The sequence below is a fragment of the Myodes glareolus genome, chromosome 20 (assembly GCF_982192425.1).
Source record: "Myodes glareolus chromosome 20, mMyoGla1.1, whole genome shotgun sequence".
NCBI lineage: Eukaryota > Metazoa > Chordata > Mammalia > Rodentia > Cricetidae > Myodes > Myodes glareolus.
The window spans coordinates 59,225,026-59,247,294 of NC_142045.1; the positions used below are offsets into that span (position 1 = coordinate 59,225,026).

Below are 22,269 nucleotides of genomic sequence, written 5' to 3' on the forward strand. Positions count from 1 at the left end.
CTAGTATACAATTATAGTAGATGAAAATAAGAACATATTTAATATTGTTTAAGTTTGTATCAAAATACAAGAATCTAAACCAATGTAAATTGCCAGGAAATAATAGCTCACAAGTATTCACTCTATTACTCACTATTATTATTAGTGTGAGTAAGCTCACACTAATCTTTAATCCCATTAAATTTTTCTTTTTTTAAAAGAGATCCATGAGCTTACATAATTTTCCCCCAACTCCCAACCATATACCAATTATAATCAACACCTAAATGATATCCCTAACCTTGAGGACAAACTTTGTTGGGAGTGGGGATGTCATCTTCTAGAATTACCTCCAACAGTAATGGTGGCAATGTTTTTTCTAAGGGATCCTGTGAAAGTAAAATGCTGGTAAAGTTCCAAACATTATTGTCTGGTATAATTGCAAATGGTCTCTGAGTATTCTATAGGGTTTTTCTGAGGTTTCTATTTGTAGTTCTGTCCAGAACACTGTAAAAATTAGTGCACCATTTCAGCTAACCAAGTTGAAGGAACTATCTTGAGTAGCTGATACCCCAAAACAGATTTTATAGTAACACTATCAGCATCATGACATCATATCAACCAGGTAGAGTTGTTGTGAGGGCCCATCTTTTGGGAAACTTCAAAACTTACTGCAGGAAAATTCATTGTTTATTGTGGAAAACTTAAATATTATTTATACAGACATATGTTCAATGAATGATACGATAGAGACAAAATATGTATGAAAAAAGTAAATTGTTTTTCTAAATTCATTCTTCTTTTTATCCCATACCATGACTCCTGACAAGAGACAGAAACTCTGAATTTTTAGTTTAACAACATGCTTTAATGTAGAGAAGGATGGGGCCATTGTCCAACTCCGAAACCAGCACTCTCTCTCTCTCTCTAAAAGTATATGTTTTGATCACTTGTCCTTATAAGTCATATTCTTTTTTTTGATGAGCTTTATTGGATAGTTACTTTTTCTCTGTCAGCATCCAAATATCCAGGGTCTCTTGAATTTTTGAAGATGTGTATTTTGTTGTAAAGAGAAGACCGTAACCCTGCCACAACCCTACATGGTTTCCTTACCACCTGTATTGTTGTAACACCTGTGGATGAGCCATAATTTCTTTTTCTCAAGAAATTTCTCTTTTTAAAACTGAATCTTTATTAATTTTGATGCTATTCATAAATTTTCTTCTCCTGTTGAAACAAGAGCAAATCCCTTTCTCAATGTAACACATCTCCTGGCTTCCATTGTAAAGTCAAATCATCTTTGGAATACACTGGCTGACTTAATTCAGAAGACTTTTCTATTATCCAATGTCTCTCTGTTGCTGTTGTCCCTTCTCATTAGCATTAAGAAAATTCAAGATCATTAAAGCATTATATAATCTTTTATGGGGGATATTTTTTATCCCTTTCTGTTTGTTTAACATATCCTTTATAGTTTGATTTGATCTTTCTATAACTACCTGATCTGTAGCTTTGTGGGGTATACCTACAATATGTTTTTTATTATAATAAGCAAAAAAACATTTCATTTTCTTAGAGACATATGCTGTACCATTATCTGATTTTCATTGTGCAGGTATACCCATGATGGCTATAACTTCTAATAAATGTGTGATTACTAAATCAGCCTTTTCTGAGCTCAAAGCAGTTGTCTGTTGAAAACCTTAATAAGTGTCAATGTTGTAGTGTTCATATTTTAATTTTCCAAATTCTGAAAAGTGGAACGTATCCATCTGCCAGATTCCATTCCTTTGAGTACCCTTTGGCTTACTCCATGCAGATAGCACTGTTTGGTTATAGAAAGAGCAAGTAGGACATTTTTATAATCTCCTTAGCTTGTTGTCATGTAATGAAAACTCTCTCTTTAAACTTTTGTTAATAGCATGATGTTTTTTATGAAATTCTGAGGCTTTCAACACATTTCCTATCAATAATTGATCAATTTCTGCTAGAGAACTTGGCAGACCCATATGGGATTGGATGTGTGTTTTATATATACAGGACAGAGCCTATTCCTGATTATATATTGCACCTGTATAAATAATGAAGTCAATTCTGGATCATCTGGTATAAATTCAGTGGTTTCAATATGAAAGACAACTCTTTCTGCATATTATGAATCAGTAACTATTTTAAGAGCTTCTTTAAAATTCCTTAGTATCACGAGAATAGTATATAATTCTGCCTTTTGGGCAGAATAATAAGGGCTTTGTTCAACCTTAAATCTTCTGATTTGTAACCTGCCTTTCCTGATTTATTTGCATCAGTAAAGAATAAACAGGCTCCAGTCATTGGTGTGTCCTGTACAATGCAGGGAAGGATCCAAGTAGTTGTCTTTATAACGTTAATTCTTTCACTTTTGGAATAATTGCTCTTAGTCTCTCTTAAAATATTAGCACAAGCTCTTTGCCAAGGTTCATTGTCTTCCCATAATATTTTAAGTTCAGCAGAAGTAAAAAGCACTATAATCTCTGCTGGATCTACACCTACTAGTTGAGAAAGTCTCAATTTTTCTTTCTTTTTTTTCTACCTAAGTTTTTAACTTTTTACTTTGTTTATGTGGTGAAAAATATCCATTCTAAGATAATATCTTCCCTTTGCATTAAAATTTCTATAGGAGAAATTTTGGAAGTCAATATGAGTAAAATTCAATTAAGATTTGGATTCGTACTATCCACATGTGCCTCCTGTAATTTTTCTTCAACAACAATCAATTCCTTTTCTGCTTCAGCTGTTAATCCCCTGGGACTACTAAAATCTTAATTACCATCAAAGGTTTTGTTTAAATGAACTGTTAGATCAGATGTTATCCCAAGATTTGGTCATAGACTGGATATGTCTCCTAAAAAACTCTGAAAGTCATTAAGAGTCCGCAATCAATCTCTCTTAATGTGCGTCTTTTGTATTCTAATTTTCTGTCAATCTATTTTATAAGCTGTGTAACTGACAGAATCTCCTCTCTGTATTTTTTCAGGAATAATTTGTAATCACCATTTGGGCAAAACTTTCTTTACTTATCCAAACATTCTTTCTAAAGTATCTGTATATGAATCAGATATCAAAATGTAATGGTATTTTACAGATTTAGGAATTTTTTTACATATTATTTCCTATGACTAGCTTACAAAGCATTGGCATAGCATGGGGCTGTTGAACATTTCCTGTTAAAGGATAGTCCATCGGTATCTCCTAGTAGGTTTAAAATTTTTCTAAGTAGGAGCTATGAAGGCAATGGCAAGTTTTTTCTCTGTTCTTTTCTTGTACAGGTATAGTGAAAAAAACAATCTTTCAAATCAATATCTATAAGAGGCCATCCTTTTGTTAAAAGAGAAGGCAGAGGAATCCCAACTCGTAGTGGGCCCTTACCTTCTTGACAGCTCTTAGAACTGTCACCTCTCTCCATTTACCACATTTCTTTTTAAAAACAAATGCAAGAGAATTCCAAGGGCTGGTTGATTCTTCAATATGTTGAGTATCTAGTTGTTCCTGTACCAGTTGTTCTAAAGCCTGCAGTTTATCTTCTGTTAACTGCCACTGTTAAACCTATATTGGTTTCTCAGTTAACCGTTTTAAAAGTAGGCCCATTGGTACCTCTTTCTAGTTGCTTTGTGTTCTTGTACGGCCTTAATGGCTGATGACATTTGTGTATAGTACTTTTAATATCCTTCCCAGAATTATGAGTTTCTGGGACTTCAGGAAAGTTAATCTGGGTATTCCATTGCTGCAGCAGATTACAATCACATAAATTCATTCACTGTAATATTAGCCGCTTACAGCCTTGGGCTTCCTCTCTGTCCTTCTAGTCCTCTGCATTTAACCCATATCCTCCTTTGTTTCACTTGAGATTGGATTCCAATTCTTAGTAACTGAACGTCTGCCTCATGAAGAGGCCAATTTCAATGCCAAGATTGTGGAGTAATGATACTTAGAGCCCTACCTGTGTCTATCAAACCCACAATTACAATGCCATTTATGCGCACTCTTAGCTTTGGTCTTTGATCATTTATAGAAGTCTACCAAAATATATGTTTCCTATTTGAGTATTTGATTTATCCTCCATGTATATTCCATTATCCAGAACAGTATGGTCTTTTACAGAAGGCTCTGGATTTTTAATTTTCCCGGTGAGACAAGTCCTCCACAGTGACTGGGAATGACTGGACCACTTTTTGCTTGGGGGCTGAAAGAAGCCCCCAAGAAGTTTCTTGATGGTATCGGGTTGCCTTCTCTGTCTTTTGTTGATCTGCATTCATTGGTCCAATGTCAGCATTTGCCACACCTTCTACACATACCTGAAGGCTGAGTCCTCCTATTCCTACCATTCCCAGAGGAAATATTATTCCTAGAAATTCCTTGTCTACAATCCGTTCTCATATGTGCTATTTTACCACAATTAAAACGTTTGGCATTTTGATGTCTTCTCATCCCTTTGGAAATTGCTTCTCCTACCCAACATTCAGTATTATAGTCAAATATCTCAATGATCATTGTATGCAGGATCCATTCATCCATAGGTGCTTATCTAACCTTTAAAGGCCTAAGTATCTTTTTACATTCTAAGTTGGCATTTTCAAAAGTTAGAGATTCAATAAATACTCCTCTAGCATCTGGATTTGCTACTGCTATTTGCCAGAATAAATTACAGAGTAGGAAGCTAAAACCCAGGGTATGTCATCTCTGACAGACACTATTGATGTTAAGTCCTCTTTTTGTACCTTCTTTTGTTGCTCATCAGCTCTAATATTTTCCTCAATTGTTTCAAATCATTTACTGTTGTTTTTTGTAAAGCCTGGATCTTCTGACCTGTATATATTTCTAGTGATTTCACTGAGGCACCTAGTCCTCATTCTGCACATGTGATTCCTAGGTTTGAAGTTTTTCCTTTAAAGATAACACCTCATTCTTGTTCATTATTTGGATAGTGTGCAGATTGCCTTCTTGGATAGATACTCTATCTGCTAACTTATTATAATATTTTAACAAATTTTGATTGTCAAATTAAACAGTATAGATTCTTTCAGATAATTTCTCAGTATCCTTAGACATGGATTCAATTTTGTAGGACAAATTAATGTTACCCTTTTCAATAGTATTAATTTATTCAGGTGACTTTGTTTTTCAATGGTATTAATCCTGTCAGCTACCTGTTCATTTTTAATCTGTAAAGACTGTATCACTTCTAAAAGTGTTTCATTTTTGGCTCTGTTATTAAGCACTTTTCTTAAGGATATAATATGAAGAAAAAAATGAGTTCTAATATCCAATAAAGGGATGTATCACAATAATCATATAAGCCTGACAGAATACAATCCATAGTATTAGCAAAAAAGTTACTAAAAGTTTCAATGGTAATGTTGTTTGCAATTATATAATTTTTCAAGTTTATTGATTTATTAATTACCTGTTATGAGGTCTGATAAATTGTTTTAGGTGTAATAGTCTTTATTGTCCAGCAGGTGCTGTGGTTGCAGAGTTGTGACTAGCATGGTGGCAACAGAGATGGTGCTGAGGAGCTTTAGCTTCCCGCCTTGGTACTAGTTAAATACTGAGATATATGCTTTGCTTGACAAATTAACATACACAGACCATGAAGTCCAGAACTCACTGTCAGGGAGCACAAACCGGAAGCTGTGCAAGTTGCCACGTGGCAATGAACATGGCTGTGGGGGAGGGGATGTTCACAAGCTTTGGAAATTTCTAAGTTGCCTCACGCAGTTAGATCTGCTATGGCGGGGGGTTACATAAAAAGCTTAGGTAAAAGCAAGCCAAGCAGTCCTGTTTGGGAGACTTTCTGGGCTATGGGCTGTTTAGGCCTTCAAGCTGGTCCACCGGGTAGGCGTGGAGTCCAGATCCACAAGGGTGCCCGATGAAGAAAGTTGCTAAAATAAAATCCCACACTAGCTCAGAATTGAGTAGAGTAAAGGGTTATTTATTTAGGGGTAGTCTCACAGATCACAATCCTCTGCACGAATGGGGAACAGGAACCGAATCATTCCACTGGAAGAGAGGCCGGACCTGTGCTTTACATGGGCATATATAGTATAAGAGGCAATGCCCAAGCGGGCAGGTAACTTACAGGCTACTGGCTGTAGGAATTTCTACAGCAATGAAACCCCAAGAAATTACAAAAGTAGAAAAAAAATGATCTTTAAAATAGGACAGTTTATCACTGTTGGTTTGTAAGGCAGATAAAAGCACAGTGGTTTATAAGTATAAAACTAATCAAGCTATGGCATCATTTGGCTGGAGAGTGTCTTGTTCAGACCTAAGCACTGTCATGTTAGAGCAGGTGCAGAAACAGTGTGTGACGCCAGCACTGCAGTCACTGTTGGGTATGGATGGCTTATGTGTATAGGAAATGTATCAGCTACTTGGAGCTTATGGCATACTAGGCAGGGGATTTGGGAAACCCTACATGAAGAATCTTTATGAGGAATAAGCTCTTTGACAAATACCTGGGTAGTCCTGAACTCATTTTACGAAGATGGCTGTATACTTGGTTAAGTTTGCTTCATGCACTGTGTGTAACATGAGTCAAGAGCTGTATTCATGAGCTTCCAGGATTAGATTTAAATTGAAACTGAGGTTAAAAGAAGTTTTATGTCTTGGACAGATAAATGCATTTAATCCCTCATAGATTAGTCTTGCGTTTAGGTTTGCCAGTTCTCAATGCCCCTCTCAGTTCACAATATAACACTGCCTCAAGAGTCACACACTAAGTAGGAAGGATGTTATAGGGTACTAATGGTCCCTGAATGGGGAGAATTTGTGATCTACAGCACAACTGTAGGGAATATATCAATATTGTTGCTGAAGATAGAAGACTTCCCTTAAATGATGTAGAATACTAAAGTGCCAGAATTTCCAATCGTCATTTGGCACAATCTGTTTTAGATAATCCCAAAATATGTCTCAAAATTTTTTCTTCTTGGTTTCTATATAAGATATATTTTTTAAAATTATCTACAAAGGCATCAGTGGCCCTTCCATACAATGATTTCACATGACATTGATACTGCATGCATAAGTATTATATCCGTTTCTAACTAGGTCACACATTATTACAGCTATTAATCTTATTTGTCTTTACCTATTCCTAGCAATGACAGACCAATGCATAAATAATTACTTCTTAAAAACTTCTTAAGTCTATGAATTTTACTTTGAGATACATGAATAATGAGTCTTCCATTCAATTCAAAATGTGGAACTTATAACATCTGGAATACATAATTTTTCTATTCAGTCTTAAATATTAAGTTCTATATCAGACGTAGCTTCCAATATTTAAAACAAACCAGTATTTCCTATAGAGCTCTAAAAATGTATTATTGGTTGGCTTTTCCCCAGAAGCAAAGATATGATCATCATTTTTAAAGGTTGACAATTGCATTCCATTACCCCCACATCAATTTTTTTTTCTTCACAGAGGTTGGTGAGGCTGGCCCTTGGTGTGGACACATGGTTTCAGAATCAGATGTACCAGAACGAACTGTGATTTCTCAAAGTTTAAACAGGGAGTCCTGTGACACTGGGAAGCCTAGATTTAGAAAGTAGTTGGAGAAAAAACTTTTATATTGAATTTAGAGAACTTTGATAACGTTTTTCTCTCTCCCTTTTAAAAATAAGTTGTCGATAGCATATTTAGTTTGCATACTCTAATAAAAGCAATTGATTTATAGTGATCTATAAATTTAGATAGGTAAACAACTGCTTTCCTTAAGGAAGGCGAAGGATAAACATTAAGTAATTTACTCCAGACTATTTTTGTAGTAATTATGATGATAAAAATGTTATTTTTATTGATTTCAAATTATTGGCTTGTAGACCTCATAGAAATATCTTTAAGATAATCTTTACCACCTTTCTGAGAAGTCTCTTGCTTCCAGTTCATAGTTTTTCATCAAATAAAGGTAGCATCCTTTAAATGTGAGCTGATAGCAGCCTCCATCAGTCTTGCATTCTCTGACATTCCAGGCCTTAAGGGAAATCCGAAGTGTTTATAGATCTGTAGGAATATTTTGATTTAACTTCATATAACTTATTATTACTTTAAAATTTCTTCTAGTTTTTAGCTACAATTCATTTAAATCTAGAAAATAAAAGAAAAAGTATTGCAGGGGACTTTTTTACATCAAGTATGTCCCTGAATGATTTTGTAAACACTGTGTAATGCATTAATATATTTCAAAGAAGTAATTATCTTATAACTCAACATTCAATCATTTTTTAACTAAATGTTTATGGTAGAATAGCTATTACCACAGTACCCAAATATATGGATACAAATACATTGTATATTTCTTTATGAGTTTCTTTTCAATTGAGCAACAGAGACACAAGGCAGAGAGAGAAAACTGTTATTGATGTTCGCATGCTATGATAACAGTAGGTAATATGGTGGTTCATTCATTAGTTGACACATCTGGTGAATTTTAGGTACCAGGAAAATGACTGTAACTAAGTAGAAAAAAATGTCTTTCTGTCATACAGCTAACATTCTACTTCATATTCAAAAACCATGAAGGATTACTTCACCTGGAATCAACCAAATTCGAGAGATAGATAGGGGCATTTCTTTTAGGAACTAATTTAAAAGTAATAGCAAGTTCTAATTGACTGACAGGGAGATAACTGTTAGGTTCCTTGAAGCATAATTTACACACTGAAAAGATTGGGTGAGCATTACGTGTAGAGCTGCTTCTCATTCCCTGACCTCTGGAAGGAATGCCTGCTCTGTGTCAGGCAGATTGCCACTCTTTTTCTGGAACTAAGTAGTTCAGATGCTGTCAGTTCTCTGCAGTACCATAAAAGATAAATTCATTTAAAGTTAAATAAGAGAGAATGGTACAGTTTGTCTCACTTGATTTTCTAGTAATGCCTTCAATTCCGCAATGGATGGAAGATCAGAACAGATTTTTCTTCCTTAAGTGGAAGAATCTCAAAGATGTCGAACTTGTTATTTTCTTTGCTCACTCTTTCAGTTTCAGTGAATTCTAATGTGCTTATCCATTTCTCTTCTTCTTTGTGCAAAGATAGTCTGAGTTTTTATGCACTAGCTTTGACAAATCATCACAATTTAAGAAAAGGCATGCCATCCTAAATTTCCACTGTTATTTGGGACTTAATTTTCAAAATGAAGAAAAGTCTATCCTCATGAAATTCTATGAAATCAAATACAAAAATTAATCAGTATGGAATGCACAATAAAACAAAAAGTGTTCAAACACAGTGACTCCTGCAGCTAAATGAACCAAATTATTATTTGTGAACAATGATTTTTAATTTATCTTCAGCTCTCATATATTTTCTATAGAAGCTTAACATATGTAAATATATGATTTTTCAGAGATTTTACACGTGGTGCAGATACTTCTTTTTAAAACAATCTGTAAAAGTTTTTGTACATTGTATACCATTAATTACTGCTGTTTTGTTTTATTTTTTTATTTAGGCCAATGTGATGGCTCTGCAAGTTAGGGCACTTGTTGCTAAGCCTGATGAATTGAGTTGTTGCATCCCCAAGGTGTACATGTAGAAGGAGAGAACTGTTTTCTACAATTTGTCCTCTAGCCTCCTCACTCATCCCTAAACATCAAGTGGAACAAAAATATATCATTTGACCATTCCATATATGTTTATAATTTGATTATATTCAGTCCCATCACCTCTCTTACAGTCTCTCCTCTGTGAGGTAAAAAGACATGAAAATGGGAGGATTTGTTGAATTATCTTTCACATGATTCTAGTTTGTTTTGAACTTTTTATAACCCCCTAATTGAATCTGCTTTGTTCATTTAATAATTATGGAGTGTGTTTCTTCGACTAGACTTTAAAAGTCATGATAGTAGTAGATACTTTTGTGAAAGTCTTTTTAATGAATTAGCTCTGTCACTAACATAGATGTTCATCTTACCACGTTATCTTTATAGTATTCCTTAAATTTTCAAGGGGCAGAACAAGTACATTAGCATATGAAAAAGACAGCTGAACTCTACAATGAGAGAAAACATACAGAGCAGAAAAACTGAGGTTATACAAATACCAGGTGTTCAAGGATCTTGTCCAAGCTGAAGATCTTGGACTTCCTCCACAGTAGAATGTCCTTTGTGATCATGATCATTCACTTCTGACCAAAACTCTCCACAATGAAAACCTTAAAAGAATGCCAACATCTTCCTGCTCCCTTGCCACACTCCTAAGACAGAAACTTAGACTCTATATATCTATGCTTCTGGAATAATTTGACTTGAAGTAATTCTGCACTAACCTGTTGATTTTACTGTATTGATTTGTCTCAAGTTGCCTAAGAATAACAGTAGCTATTGCCCTTCAAAAAGATGATCAAAAAAAAGTCTATCATAAAAGTCTTGCAGACATATTTTTAAATAACATCTACTTATTTGGAGGGATGTGCTTGACATGTATTATTCATTTGATCATCATGAAAAAGCTATGCAGTAAGTAATGTTAATATATTTATTTAACAGTTAAAATTTCAGAGGGTCAGTAGTGCTGTAAATATTACTTCGATACAAGGGGGTAAGAACATGGCACCAGACTAAGCTACACTTGACCAAAGGTCCAAGTCTACTGACACAGTAGACATGCTTTTCTCTTGTACAAAAGACCTGTGAATGCTTTGTTACCACCATTAATAAGCTGTCCAACAAGTGGAAAGTAAACAAAGAATGCTTTCTGAGAAACAAACGAAATAAACATAGCAGTACATATGATGATTTCTGGGATATTTTGAAAGTCAAAAAATATATTTCAAATATGCATTATCAAAAACTACTAATGAAAAAATTAAAGTCTCAAGGTATATCTTATATAACATTATAAGAACGAACAGTCTTTTCATTCCTTCCCTCCTTCCTTCCTTCATTCTTTCTTTCATTTAAATATATTTATTTATATCTTTTGATGGTGGCCTTGGTTGATTATTATTAATGTAATAGAATATACACATAAGTTTGGACAGTATGTTTGTTAAAAAAGATATGTTATCAGTGTTTAATTGAAGCATATAAACCTTTGCTTGGGAAGCAACTGACAGAACTATTGATGACCAGCAATTCTCTCATCATGATTCTATCTGATTTATAAAGTAGAGACAAGATGGTAGTATGTTTGCTTGGCTCCTTTGGTAAAATGTCTCATAACATGGACTCATTTATCTTCACCAGGTGATGAGCCCAGGGTCCCTCACCTCCTTGCCATGGCATCACACCTGAGGGAGAGTGCTGAAATCTTCCAGTCAGATGAGATGCGGCCTGCTAATGATCCAAAGGAAAGAGCTCCCAGCCGTGTCCGAATGCTGAATGACATCCTTCAAGACCTGGAGAAGAACTTTCTGATATCGCAGGTGCCACCAGGATTTTATAGGTAGGAAATAAACTTCCATGTTTATATCTTTTCCTCAAAACCATAACTTCACTTCCTGAATATGTTAAAGATTATAATACTATTTCAAAGAGACTCCACTTTAAGATATTTAAGAAAAGCACACAGAAGTGAGAACAAACATGATATGAATAGAAAAGTGGGGAAAGGATAAGAGTGGCATGAGAGAGAGAGAAGAGGGGATAGATTTCATCCAAAGTATTATAAGCATGTGTAAATAATCAATTTTAAAAACAAAACAATACAATAGTTATAGGTAGACTAGGACAAAACTAAAGTAGTTATAGATAGATTCACCATCCAAAGCAAAGTTCAAATTAATAAATATGGAATTAAGGACACATGACAAAATATCTTTTATTGATATCAGTATGATATCATTATTGGAAAATAAAGTACAGTCTAAACTTCCATGGGTGAAATATGCATTCCTGAGTACCAAGAGATGGGCCAAGCAGCTGTCTTACTAATAAGAAAATGCCTCAAATGTTGACCTTAATATTTTTTGTTATAATTTATGACAGTATTAAATACATTTAATATTCTGGTGCCATGCAACTTCAGAGGATCTTGGAACAACCAAGAGAGCAGGGGCAATTTAGTTGGAGAGTAACAGGAATGCTCCTGAGATCATATAGGCAATGGCTTTTTAGAGACAGTAGTATGGTGTGGGCACAGTGCCTTAACCCAGTGGAATATGGCTTTGTTTAGGATGTAATCAAGGTAGAAAGTAAACAAAGGGAAAATCAATGCTAAACAATTTTTAATATTTAAAATATTTTGTATAATTGATTCATTCTTCTATTGAGGATAAAATATATATTTTCTGTAAGGTAGGCAATAAACACTGTATAAAACAGAGTAAGTATTGGTGTGAGAATGTAAAAGAAAATTCAACATTACTGAATTGCTCAGATAAAAATATACTTCAACCCAGTTATTTTGTCAGTATCTTTCATCATAAAAATCTTCTATGCCCCTTCAAAATAGGAAAATCAGAGGCAACAGTCTGTGCTTATATAATGTATATGGGCATGATAATTTAATATATTCATATGTATGTGTATCTTACATATGCATGTTATATATTTTTGAATTTACAAATGATACTTGTTAAGTGTTAAATTTATGACCCCTTATGTAAACTTCAGTGCTGAACTGAGCTATTGCCTCACTTCCTCATGTCTTTCACTTGTCTACCATCTTGTTCATGACTAGCATTGCTAAATATGCCATGTACAACCATACGCTAAAGGAAGGAATCAATAATTGATACCAAAGCGTAGCTATCTTAGTTACATATGAGAGTTTCTAAAATTGCTCTTCCCCAAAGACTATGACAATCTTTATATTAGTAGACGTCTATCTTTGTCCATATTTAAATATGGTTATGAGTGTGGAGCCTGTAATGGTTAAGTGAAAATGAAATTTGAGTGGTATTTGGTAGTAAACTTAGTTACATGAAAAGAACCTTATTGATCCACATCTTAATTTCTGCATCTATTAAATGAGATAGCACGTGGGAATCTTTTATAATAAAAACATGCTTACACTTTTGGTATTTGATAAGTTTTCTTTGTGAGTCTGAAACTGAAATTCACATGTAGATTAAATTTTCACATAATTTCTTCTAATCATCTAACTCTGGATCATGAAATATTAGAAAAGCTGTATAATATTTATATTTTTTCATTATACATGAAGGCATTATGTATGCTCCCTGAAACTTTTTCTAAGGCCCTGAAACTTAACAGGCACTTCAAGTAAAAATCGTTTCCCCTGATAGCATTCTAGTGCAGGGTTAGAAAGAAGACGGAAGATGAGTTGGTAAAATATAAAGATAGTACATGTAAATATATGCTTAAAAAAATCCAACCACATTATTGACAGAATTATTTAAAATGTCTTTATGAGAGTAGGTAAATCATGTTGGGGACCGATTTAATAAAGCCTGTTTCTATATGAAGAATACATTCCCTTCTTAATATTCTTCCAATGTGTATCTGGCTTACTTACATGGTATGCTTTTTCTTACCCTTTCAGCAGTATTTATCGACTCAACTTACTTCATCCTATATTTTGAGAAGAAAAGCAAGCATTTGTCTGTTATTGACTAATACCAATAAAAGTGACTTTATACTCTTAATAATTATCACAGCAAACCCTATCTAAGTAATGTAAGTCTAAACATTATTACATATTCTAGTTCACATAATAGAATTTAGAAACGAACAGCTAAGGTTCAGTATTTTAGCAGTTACCAAAGGTTGACTACAGTTGTTAATGAAATTCATGTGTAACATACCTTTCGTTGGGATAAATGCTGGGGACATGGCAAAGTTTATTTATAGCTTTGCAAGGAACTGTATTCCAAACCAGGTGTATAATCTTGCATTTCCAACAGTGGATAGCGCGGCACTCCCCTCATCCCTCACCTTACCTACATTTGCTCTTGGTGGCCTGGGAATAAACTCTGCTGAAAGGTGCACATTGATGTTTAGTTTTTGAATTTGCAATCTGATGATGGCGTTTATTGCTCACTGTCCTTTGCTATGATGAATTCTCACCTGTGTTTTCTAAAGTGAGATTTTGGTTCAGCTATTTTGCTCAATTTCAAAACTGAGTTAGAGAAAAATGTACAGCTCAATAAAAATCAATTTATAAAAACAAAAAAATATCTGGGTTATTTTACTTCTGGTTAGAGATTGCATGAGTCTCAGAAGAGACTTTGAACATTGGATTTTAAAACATTGTTGAGACTGTGGTAGACAATGGGACTTTTGAAAATGAACTAAATGCACTTTGCAGTTTGGTATTATTAAAAACTTAGGGGCAAGAAAGTAGAATGTGATAGTTTGAATATAGAGTTCCCCATAAGATCATATGGAATGACACTATTGGGAAGTGTGGCTTTGTTATACTATGTATGGCCTTATTGGACAAAGTGTGGCACTGTATAGGTGGACTTTGAGGTTTCATATATGCTGAAGCTATGCCCAGTACTTCAGACCATTTCCTGTTTCCTGCAAGATCAGGATGTAGTGCCTTCTCCACTCTCAGCTCCGTCTCCAGCACCACATCTGCCTGCTTGCTGCCATGTCCACAATGATGAGAAAGACTAAACCCCTGAACTGTAAGTGACCCAACTAGAGGTTTTTTATTTATAAGAATTGCTATGATCATAGATCTTTACAGTAAAGAAACCATAACTTCGACAACTGGTATCCAAAATATAAAAAAAATTATAAAACTTAGCAGTGTAATACCCTGTTAAATCAAAATCAAAAAGCAGATCACATACTCCCACCATATAATGGCACATGATACCTTTCTAAAATATAGGAAAGAGAGAATAGTGAGGAAATATTGGACAAAAACAAGACTGAAAACCAGCTGGGCAATCTTCATGTCCGATGTCAAACACTCCAGATCTCCATCTCCTTTCAGCTTTGTTGTCTGCAAGACCTTTCTCTTGGGCTGGTTCTACTTATTATGAGCAGATCTTCTCTTCTTGGCAGGTGACTCATGGCTTTGACATTTCCAACACCTTGGAGTCTCCAAGGCAATCCAGGTTTCACCTTCACAGCTTCACACAATGGCTGCTCCAGGCCTCCATTCAGGGACACCCCTGACATATGCCAAATCGCAGTGGCTTTTCTTAGTCACTCCTTGACTTTAAAGCCAGAAACACGTGGCCAAAGCTTCCAAGTTCTGCTGCTTGCTGGCTTCAGAACATGTCCACCTTGTTCAATTACAGTTTCATCAAATTTCTTCTTTGCATTGTTTTCTTCACTGCCTAAGCTTGACTGTCCTGGCATTTGCTCTATAGAACCAGACTAACATCAAATTCAGAAATCTTCCTGCCTCTGTATTCTCATTGCTGGGCTTAAAGACATGCACCATGAAGCCCAGTTTTAATCTTTTCTCTAATTGTTTTTCGTAAATAATAAACTTTGGTGGGTGGGATCTTGCTCTGAGTCACTATTCCCTTTGTTTCATTTCTTAATCTGTTTATCTCATTGGACACAGAATTTAGCTACATTCTACTTCCCCATTCTTCTTTTCTTTTCAAATAGGACATTGTGTAGTTTTTTCCTTTCTCACCTTGCTCCTTTTCATTATAAATCTAACCACACAACAGAATAAATACAAAGCTGTTTTAAAATTTCCTCTGCCAATGGAATTAATCCAAAACCTCTTCACTTAACCTCAGGCAGACTTTTAAAACAAGGGCAAAAAGCAGTCACATTCTTCACCAAAATATCACAAGACTAGTCTCTAGGACAGATACTAACATTCTTCTCTGAGTTCTTTTGATCGAGGATCCCACAATTCAATTCCCACTCAATACTATTGTCTTTTATGTTCCTAGTAGAATAGCCTATTAAGCAGCCCTTAAAGTATTCAAATGTTTTTCCTTATAATCCACAGGACTAAGGTTTATATTCCTTCAAACAAAAGCATCAGATATATCACAGCAATATCTCAGGCCCTGGTACCATTATCAGCCTTAGTTAGGATTTCTATTGCTGTGAAGAGACGGCATAACTAAGGCAGCTCTTGTTAGGGAAACATTTAATTGGAATGGCTTACAGTTCTTGGGATTTAGTCCATTATCACCGTGGTATGGTGGCACGCAACAGACATGGTAATGGAGACGGAGCAGAGTGTAGAAAGGGGCTACATCTTGATCCCACTGGTAACAGGAAGTGACCTGAGATAATAAGTGTGGCTTGAACATACATGAGACCTCAAAGACAACCTCAAAATAACAAACTTCCTCCAACAAAGCCACCCCTCCCAAAGGTGCCATTCCTGCTGAGTTAAACTGCTACATCAGATAATTCTTTGGGAAATATTTTCTCCTAGTGTGTGTTTTATCTTCTCTTCATAACAATAACTTTTGGTGAGCATAAGTTTTAATATTAATAAAATGAGGCTAGCAAATTTATCCAAACAGTGGCACTGTGTGGTTTTCAAAATCTAGTTATGAAAGCCACTGTTATATAGTTTTCTTGATCTTCTTGTATGACACATTCTAAGAATTTTACAGTTCTGTGTTTTAGTCTTGGGTATGCTAGCTACTTTTACATTATATGATAGCTAGTTTACAATTTTCTGAATTTTAAAATGTTGGCACAATAGTTTTAATTACTTCATATTTGCATGAAATATCACTTCTAGCACTGTTTGTTTGAAGTCTATATTTCCCCCATTCAATTGTCTTGGGTACTTTACTGTACAATAGGCATTTAATATAGTATTGTGCTGGTAGAGTATAACTGGTTCAGATAAGATGACTTTCACAACGTGTTGAGAACATTAATGTAGGAGGGAGTGGGCTACGATTGTCAGAAGCAGGAAGGGGTTTGTGTAGGAAGGTTTTCTGTTCTCAGCTTGGATGTCCTGCAGGAAGCTAAGCAGTATTTCTGAATATTAGTTTTGCTTCTCTAAACTAGAAACTCTTCAAGAGATGTTAAAAATAGAAAAGAAAGTTCTCTGAAATGAGGTCAGATTATGATAAATATATGGACTTTATAGTTCTATAATAGTTAAAAATGGAAGTAATATTATACCATTACTCTGTGTCTATTTGTCACTCAAATGGTATTTGCATTTCCTCAACTCTTTTCCCTATAGATATTTTTTTATTATTATTAATATTTTTATTAAGTGACACAAAAAGATATTCCCTCCACCCCAGGATCACTGCTTTGGTATATATCTTTAAATTCTATTTTAAGTAGTTTTTTCTCTTCACAAATATTTAATTTCTTGTCATATAGCTAAAAACTTATCAATCAATTGTCTGAATAGCACTGCCTTGAAAGTATCCACCAGTCACTGCAATGATGCCCAATACCCACAAGTCACTGCAGTGATAAAGATGCCCAATGTGAATGCTTCTAACAATTTTTTTTGTGACTGAAATTTACTATATTGTGAATTTATACTTTCTATATTATTTTAGCAGATATCAGAAGATTCCTTCCTTGTCCCTAGTTATTTTGTTTGTGTTGTTAGGGGTATGTTTTTGTTGCTATGGTGTCTCTATTATTTCTCTTTTTTTTCTCAGCCAACACCAGCCTACATAACCTAAATAATGGAAGACTACTAAGTCTTGCCTTCATTGGATATTAAATGAATGAACTGCACTTCATTGACACATAAATATCTTCAACCTATAAATTTTACAAGTCAAAAATCAGGAGATTTAAAATGTTCTCCATAGATTCCAATAGCAAAGCCTTTCTATCATGGAACAATCCTAGGCATTAAAATAAATTACAGCAGCATGTTTTCAGTTGTTCATTTAGACAGAATATCAGCATAAACTCTTACTGGAGCTTCTCTAAATGTTTAAAGGAATGATAAACTGATAAATCTAAGAATAATTACATTTAATTTCAACTAGACACAGCCTAGAGTTATCTGAGAAGAAAGCCTAGATTGAAGAATGCCTACATAATGTTGGTGTTTGGGCATGTCTCTCATTCTTGATCACTAATTGAAGTAGGATGGTCCATTCCACAATGGATGGTACCTAGTCTAGTGTTCTGGGACTGTTTAAGAAAGGTAGCCAGGCATAAGCCACAGCAGTCCAGATGACAAATAGCATCCTCCAATTTCTGCTGTACTTCTTTGCTGTGAGTTCCCTGGTCAAGGGTAGTGCTTCATGTAATTGTAAGCAGTCTTCCCTTAAGGTCCTGGTTCTGATTTCACCCTGTTATAGTAGACTCTACCCTGGTTGCTTTTATTCAGAGTACCAATGTGACATAAAGAAATCTGGAGCAAAGTGTTCCTGTTATGCTATGATAACATGCAAACACAGACACACACACAGACACACACACACAAACACAGACACACACACACACACACACACAGAGAGAGAGAGAGAGAGAGAGAGAGAGAGAGAGAGAGAGAGAGAGAGAGAGAGAGAGACTGTTCTGCCAAATGTGTTTAAAGGAAATTTCATAAAAGTAGAGTAGACTTACTGTGACTTTGTGAAGGGGAGCTAGAGGGTCAACTACTGTAATTGCATTACTCTAATATCAAGAGTATGGATAATTGAGAAGAACATAAGTATGAGCTTGAATTTAAAATTACCTTCTAGGTAGAAATTCTCAGGGAAAATAAACATCTTCTAAATCTCCTAGATTTAATAAATTATCAGATAATTATCAGATTTTTCTAAAAGAAATCTACGTTTGACGAGGTAGTTAAATGTATTTGCAGCCAAGTCTAATGATCTGAGTCCAATCTTTGGGACCCATGTGATGAAAAGAAGAGAGTTGATTACTGCAAAATATTGTCTGACCTTTACACATGTACCGTATAGTACATGGGCACCCACATAACATACATGAACATGAGCACACATAAATATAACTTAAAATTTTTTAAATAAATCCGATTTTTACATTATCCTATTATTTTCACAAAGTATATGGTACATTCCACTGCATTTGCTTATATAAACTGAAAGGCTATATAGGAACCTACTATAACACACATTAAAAGATAAAATTAAGTATCAAATAATGGCTATATTCAATAGTTTAAAGAATGCAGCCCATTTGTAAATTAAGGGACAGTATATGTTTGTGCATGTGTGTATTATGAGCTTTATGCTCTCATGAGAAATGTTGTCAGAAGTTGAAAAGAAAGGACTTCTTTTGGAGCCAGCCAGAATGGATTTGTGCAAATTCAGAAAACCATTTCAAGCTAAGCCAAGGCAAGATGATTTTCATGTGCATCCTTGAAAGCAGGAAAATAGCAGTGTAAATGTCAAGATGCTTCTGCCTTGAACCAAGAGTAAACAGAGCAAGCAATCCGTTAAAAGTGCTTTTCAAACACACAAGTTCCAAACTTTTCTGTGGAAAATGTTAGCTCTCATTTCTATCTAGGCAAGGACAGAAGGGTATAATCCAGAATGATGTAAAAGCTACTTCCCAGACACCCACACTCATGCCCATGCTGCACACTCATTACAAATACTTGATTTTGAGAATTTCAAGAACATTATAGTGTATAGAAAACAAGTTCCCCCACCATTTATGAATTACCATGATCTCAAGGCATGATGTTTTAATTACAGTCAGTATTGTAAGAAATACTAGAACTCATTGTTTGCTATTTGATTAGGGTAATGACTACTTTGATTTATACTTTTTCTTTCAGTGAGGTGTGTGTGGTCTGAATGGCAATAAAATCCCATCATTGTTTCCCTGGTCATTAATTCTATCTACCCCTGCTTTCTTTAGATTATGAAAAATAGCTATGTATTAAGGATTACATTAATTCTTTTAAAGTATTCTGAACAGTGGCTGCTAGAACTAAAAGATTAATGCATGAATAGAGAGTTAAACAATGGGTCCAATGTAAAATTTCCAAAAGTTGGTGAGCTGACTCATGTACAAAAAAAATTGCATTGTGTATTATTGTATATTTTTTTTACTTTTGAACAGACATATTTATATACTTTATGATGATGTATCTTTTGCATATTTTTATTTTATCTAAGATTAAAAAAAATCTCCTGTATTTTAGGAACAATGAAATTAATATACTGAATTCTAAGCTCATTTTTAATTGTTCTTTTTGTTTCTACTAAAACAATATATCTCAATGGGAGAGAAAACATTCACACACTTTAGGCAAACTTTTACATAGTCTTTTAAAAAATTCGGTTTTCAGTGATTACTTTCTGCAGGCTTTCAGTCTGGTTTCTTTTTTTTTTTGCTGCTGTTCTCAGTATATTTTAATTTCATTGCTACTACAATTACTCCCCTGTGCTACTTACTGAAATACAGCTGTATAAAGGAAACTGAGGCAGAAATTGATAGATGTCATGAGAAAATCAGCTTTTCCCCACCTCACAACAGTCTTCCATAATATTTTATCTAAAATTTGAAAGCATCTCAACTAACAAATGAAATGCTATGTTCTATTCTAGACCAGAACCCATTGTAAACCTATCAAAAATACTTCCCTTATACCATCATCTATGCTGGCTTATTATTATTATTGTGTGACACTCAGTGCTTCAGCCCCATTTCCTAAGTCTAACTCATTTATTGTCTATATGTTCATGTCACCTGGATTAGGGTCTGTTGGGATGCTATAAGATAAAAAAAGGGGATTGTCATAAAAGACACCATCAATCTGTGGCTGGTTCTATGATGAATGAAAATTCTTTCATGTGTATATTATGATTTCTCTGGATTTTAATCTTAATGCATAGTGGATTTGTCACGTGAACATGTTCTCAGTGACTGGTGCTAAACAGTTTATAGGTTCACTGGTGTAGAAAGTTGCTGGACAGAGGGATGCAAACCCTTATGTCCTCACTCATGTCCTCGTCACATAGTGTACGAAGCCACTCTACACTTGACACCACTCCCCTCAACACACTTTAACACTTTTCACATGAGGTTCTACCTAATCTCACTCACCTGTGGAAATAGAATAAATTTGTAGTTAATATGATGAATTCTGGGGTTGGAATATCTAGGTAAAATTTTTATTTCATCAGGTGAAGTTTAAGAAAGATTTTTTTTAGTTTGTTTCCATATATTTAAAAAATTTAAATTTTATTAATTTATTTATTTTACACCCTGACTTAAGCCTCCAGTCCCTCTTCTCCACACATACCTCTTCTTCTTGTGCACCTCAACTCAATATACTCCTGTTCTCTTTCTGTTCAGAAAAGGGCAGACCTCTTATGGTTAGCACCAGAACACACCAAGTTATAGTAAGAATAAGCACCTCCCCTTGTTTTAAGGCTAGGCAAGGGCAATTGAATATGGGAATAGGTTCCCAAGAGCCAGCTCAGACATTAAGAATAAACCCTGCCCTTATTTTTAGGAGCCCCCACAAGTACACTAAGGTCATCATATCTCATAGAATCTGAGACAACAACAATGCATTGGGCCTGCATGGAACTAACCTAGGCTCTCTACATAGATCTGACAATTGTGTAGTTCGGAAAGAGTTTCAACCTCTTTGAGGAACAATTTTATAGGCTAGCAGTTTGTTATCTCTGAGAAATTGCTTTGAGACTTAAAAGCAAAATTTATGATAATAATTTGTGCTTTGGAGTCATGACTGTCATATTGTTTTGTACATTCAATGCAAGTCTACTAACTGGAGCACAATGGAGCTCAGAACCAGTTTTGTCTGAACCTTTTTGTGCTACATTTAAACTACACAGCAAAAACACTATATAAAAAATAATTTATAGCCAGGTGGTTGGAGATCAGTGGTATATGTATGAAGTCCTGGAGTAGATGTTTCCCCAGTGCTTAAAAATAAATGTGTGTGTGTGTGTGTGTGTGTGTGTGTGTGTGTGTGTGTGTGTGTGTGCGCACACACACACCCATGTGTATTTGTGACAGAGAGATCACGCACATTCCTTCTGCATGTGGGGAGAAATAAGCACAATGTTATTCTGTGAAAAGGCTTTTGAGGGGAGACGAGAACAGAAGGAGTACAAATGAATCCATGTCTATCACTGCCAGGAGCTTAATTAGTTAAGAGACTAAATATTTGTATTTGTATATACTCAGTTCCAGCTTTGGAATGAATATTCATTCTCTATCTGAACCCAGATACATTTGTGTGTGCCCTGCTAATTCACTCTCTATATCTATAAAACATGCCCAATGTTTTCTCTAGATGAAAAACAAGCAGGACAACCCTCACTCACTTTTAAAATAGGAACTCTTCTGTTTTAGTGCCAGGAAAACTGAAGTACAAATATGGGGATGATGTGCGATTTTCCTCTGTATGCTGGGAATACCATTGGTTAATAAAAAAACTGTCTTAGGCCTGTGCAGTGTA

The 22,269-nt window shown here is 34.9% G+C and overlaps 1 protein-coding gene across 2 annotated transcripts in view; it reads left to right on the forward strand.

Moving 5' to 3' along the window:
- The window catches only part of Naaladl2 (N-acetylated alpha-linked acidic dipeptidase like 2), a 911,861-nt gene that overhangs the window by 845,446 nt on the left and 44,146 nt on the right, over positions 1 to 22,269 (forward strand). For both annotated transcript variants that reach the window (XM_087899634.1, XM_087899633.1), the window contains exon 13: positions 11,208 to 11,406. In XM_087899634.1, coding sequence (XP_087755760.1) covers positions 11,208 to 11,406 — 199 coding nt within the window. The remainder of the gene's footprint in view (positions 1 to 11,207; positions 11,407 to 22,269) is intronic.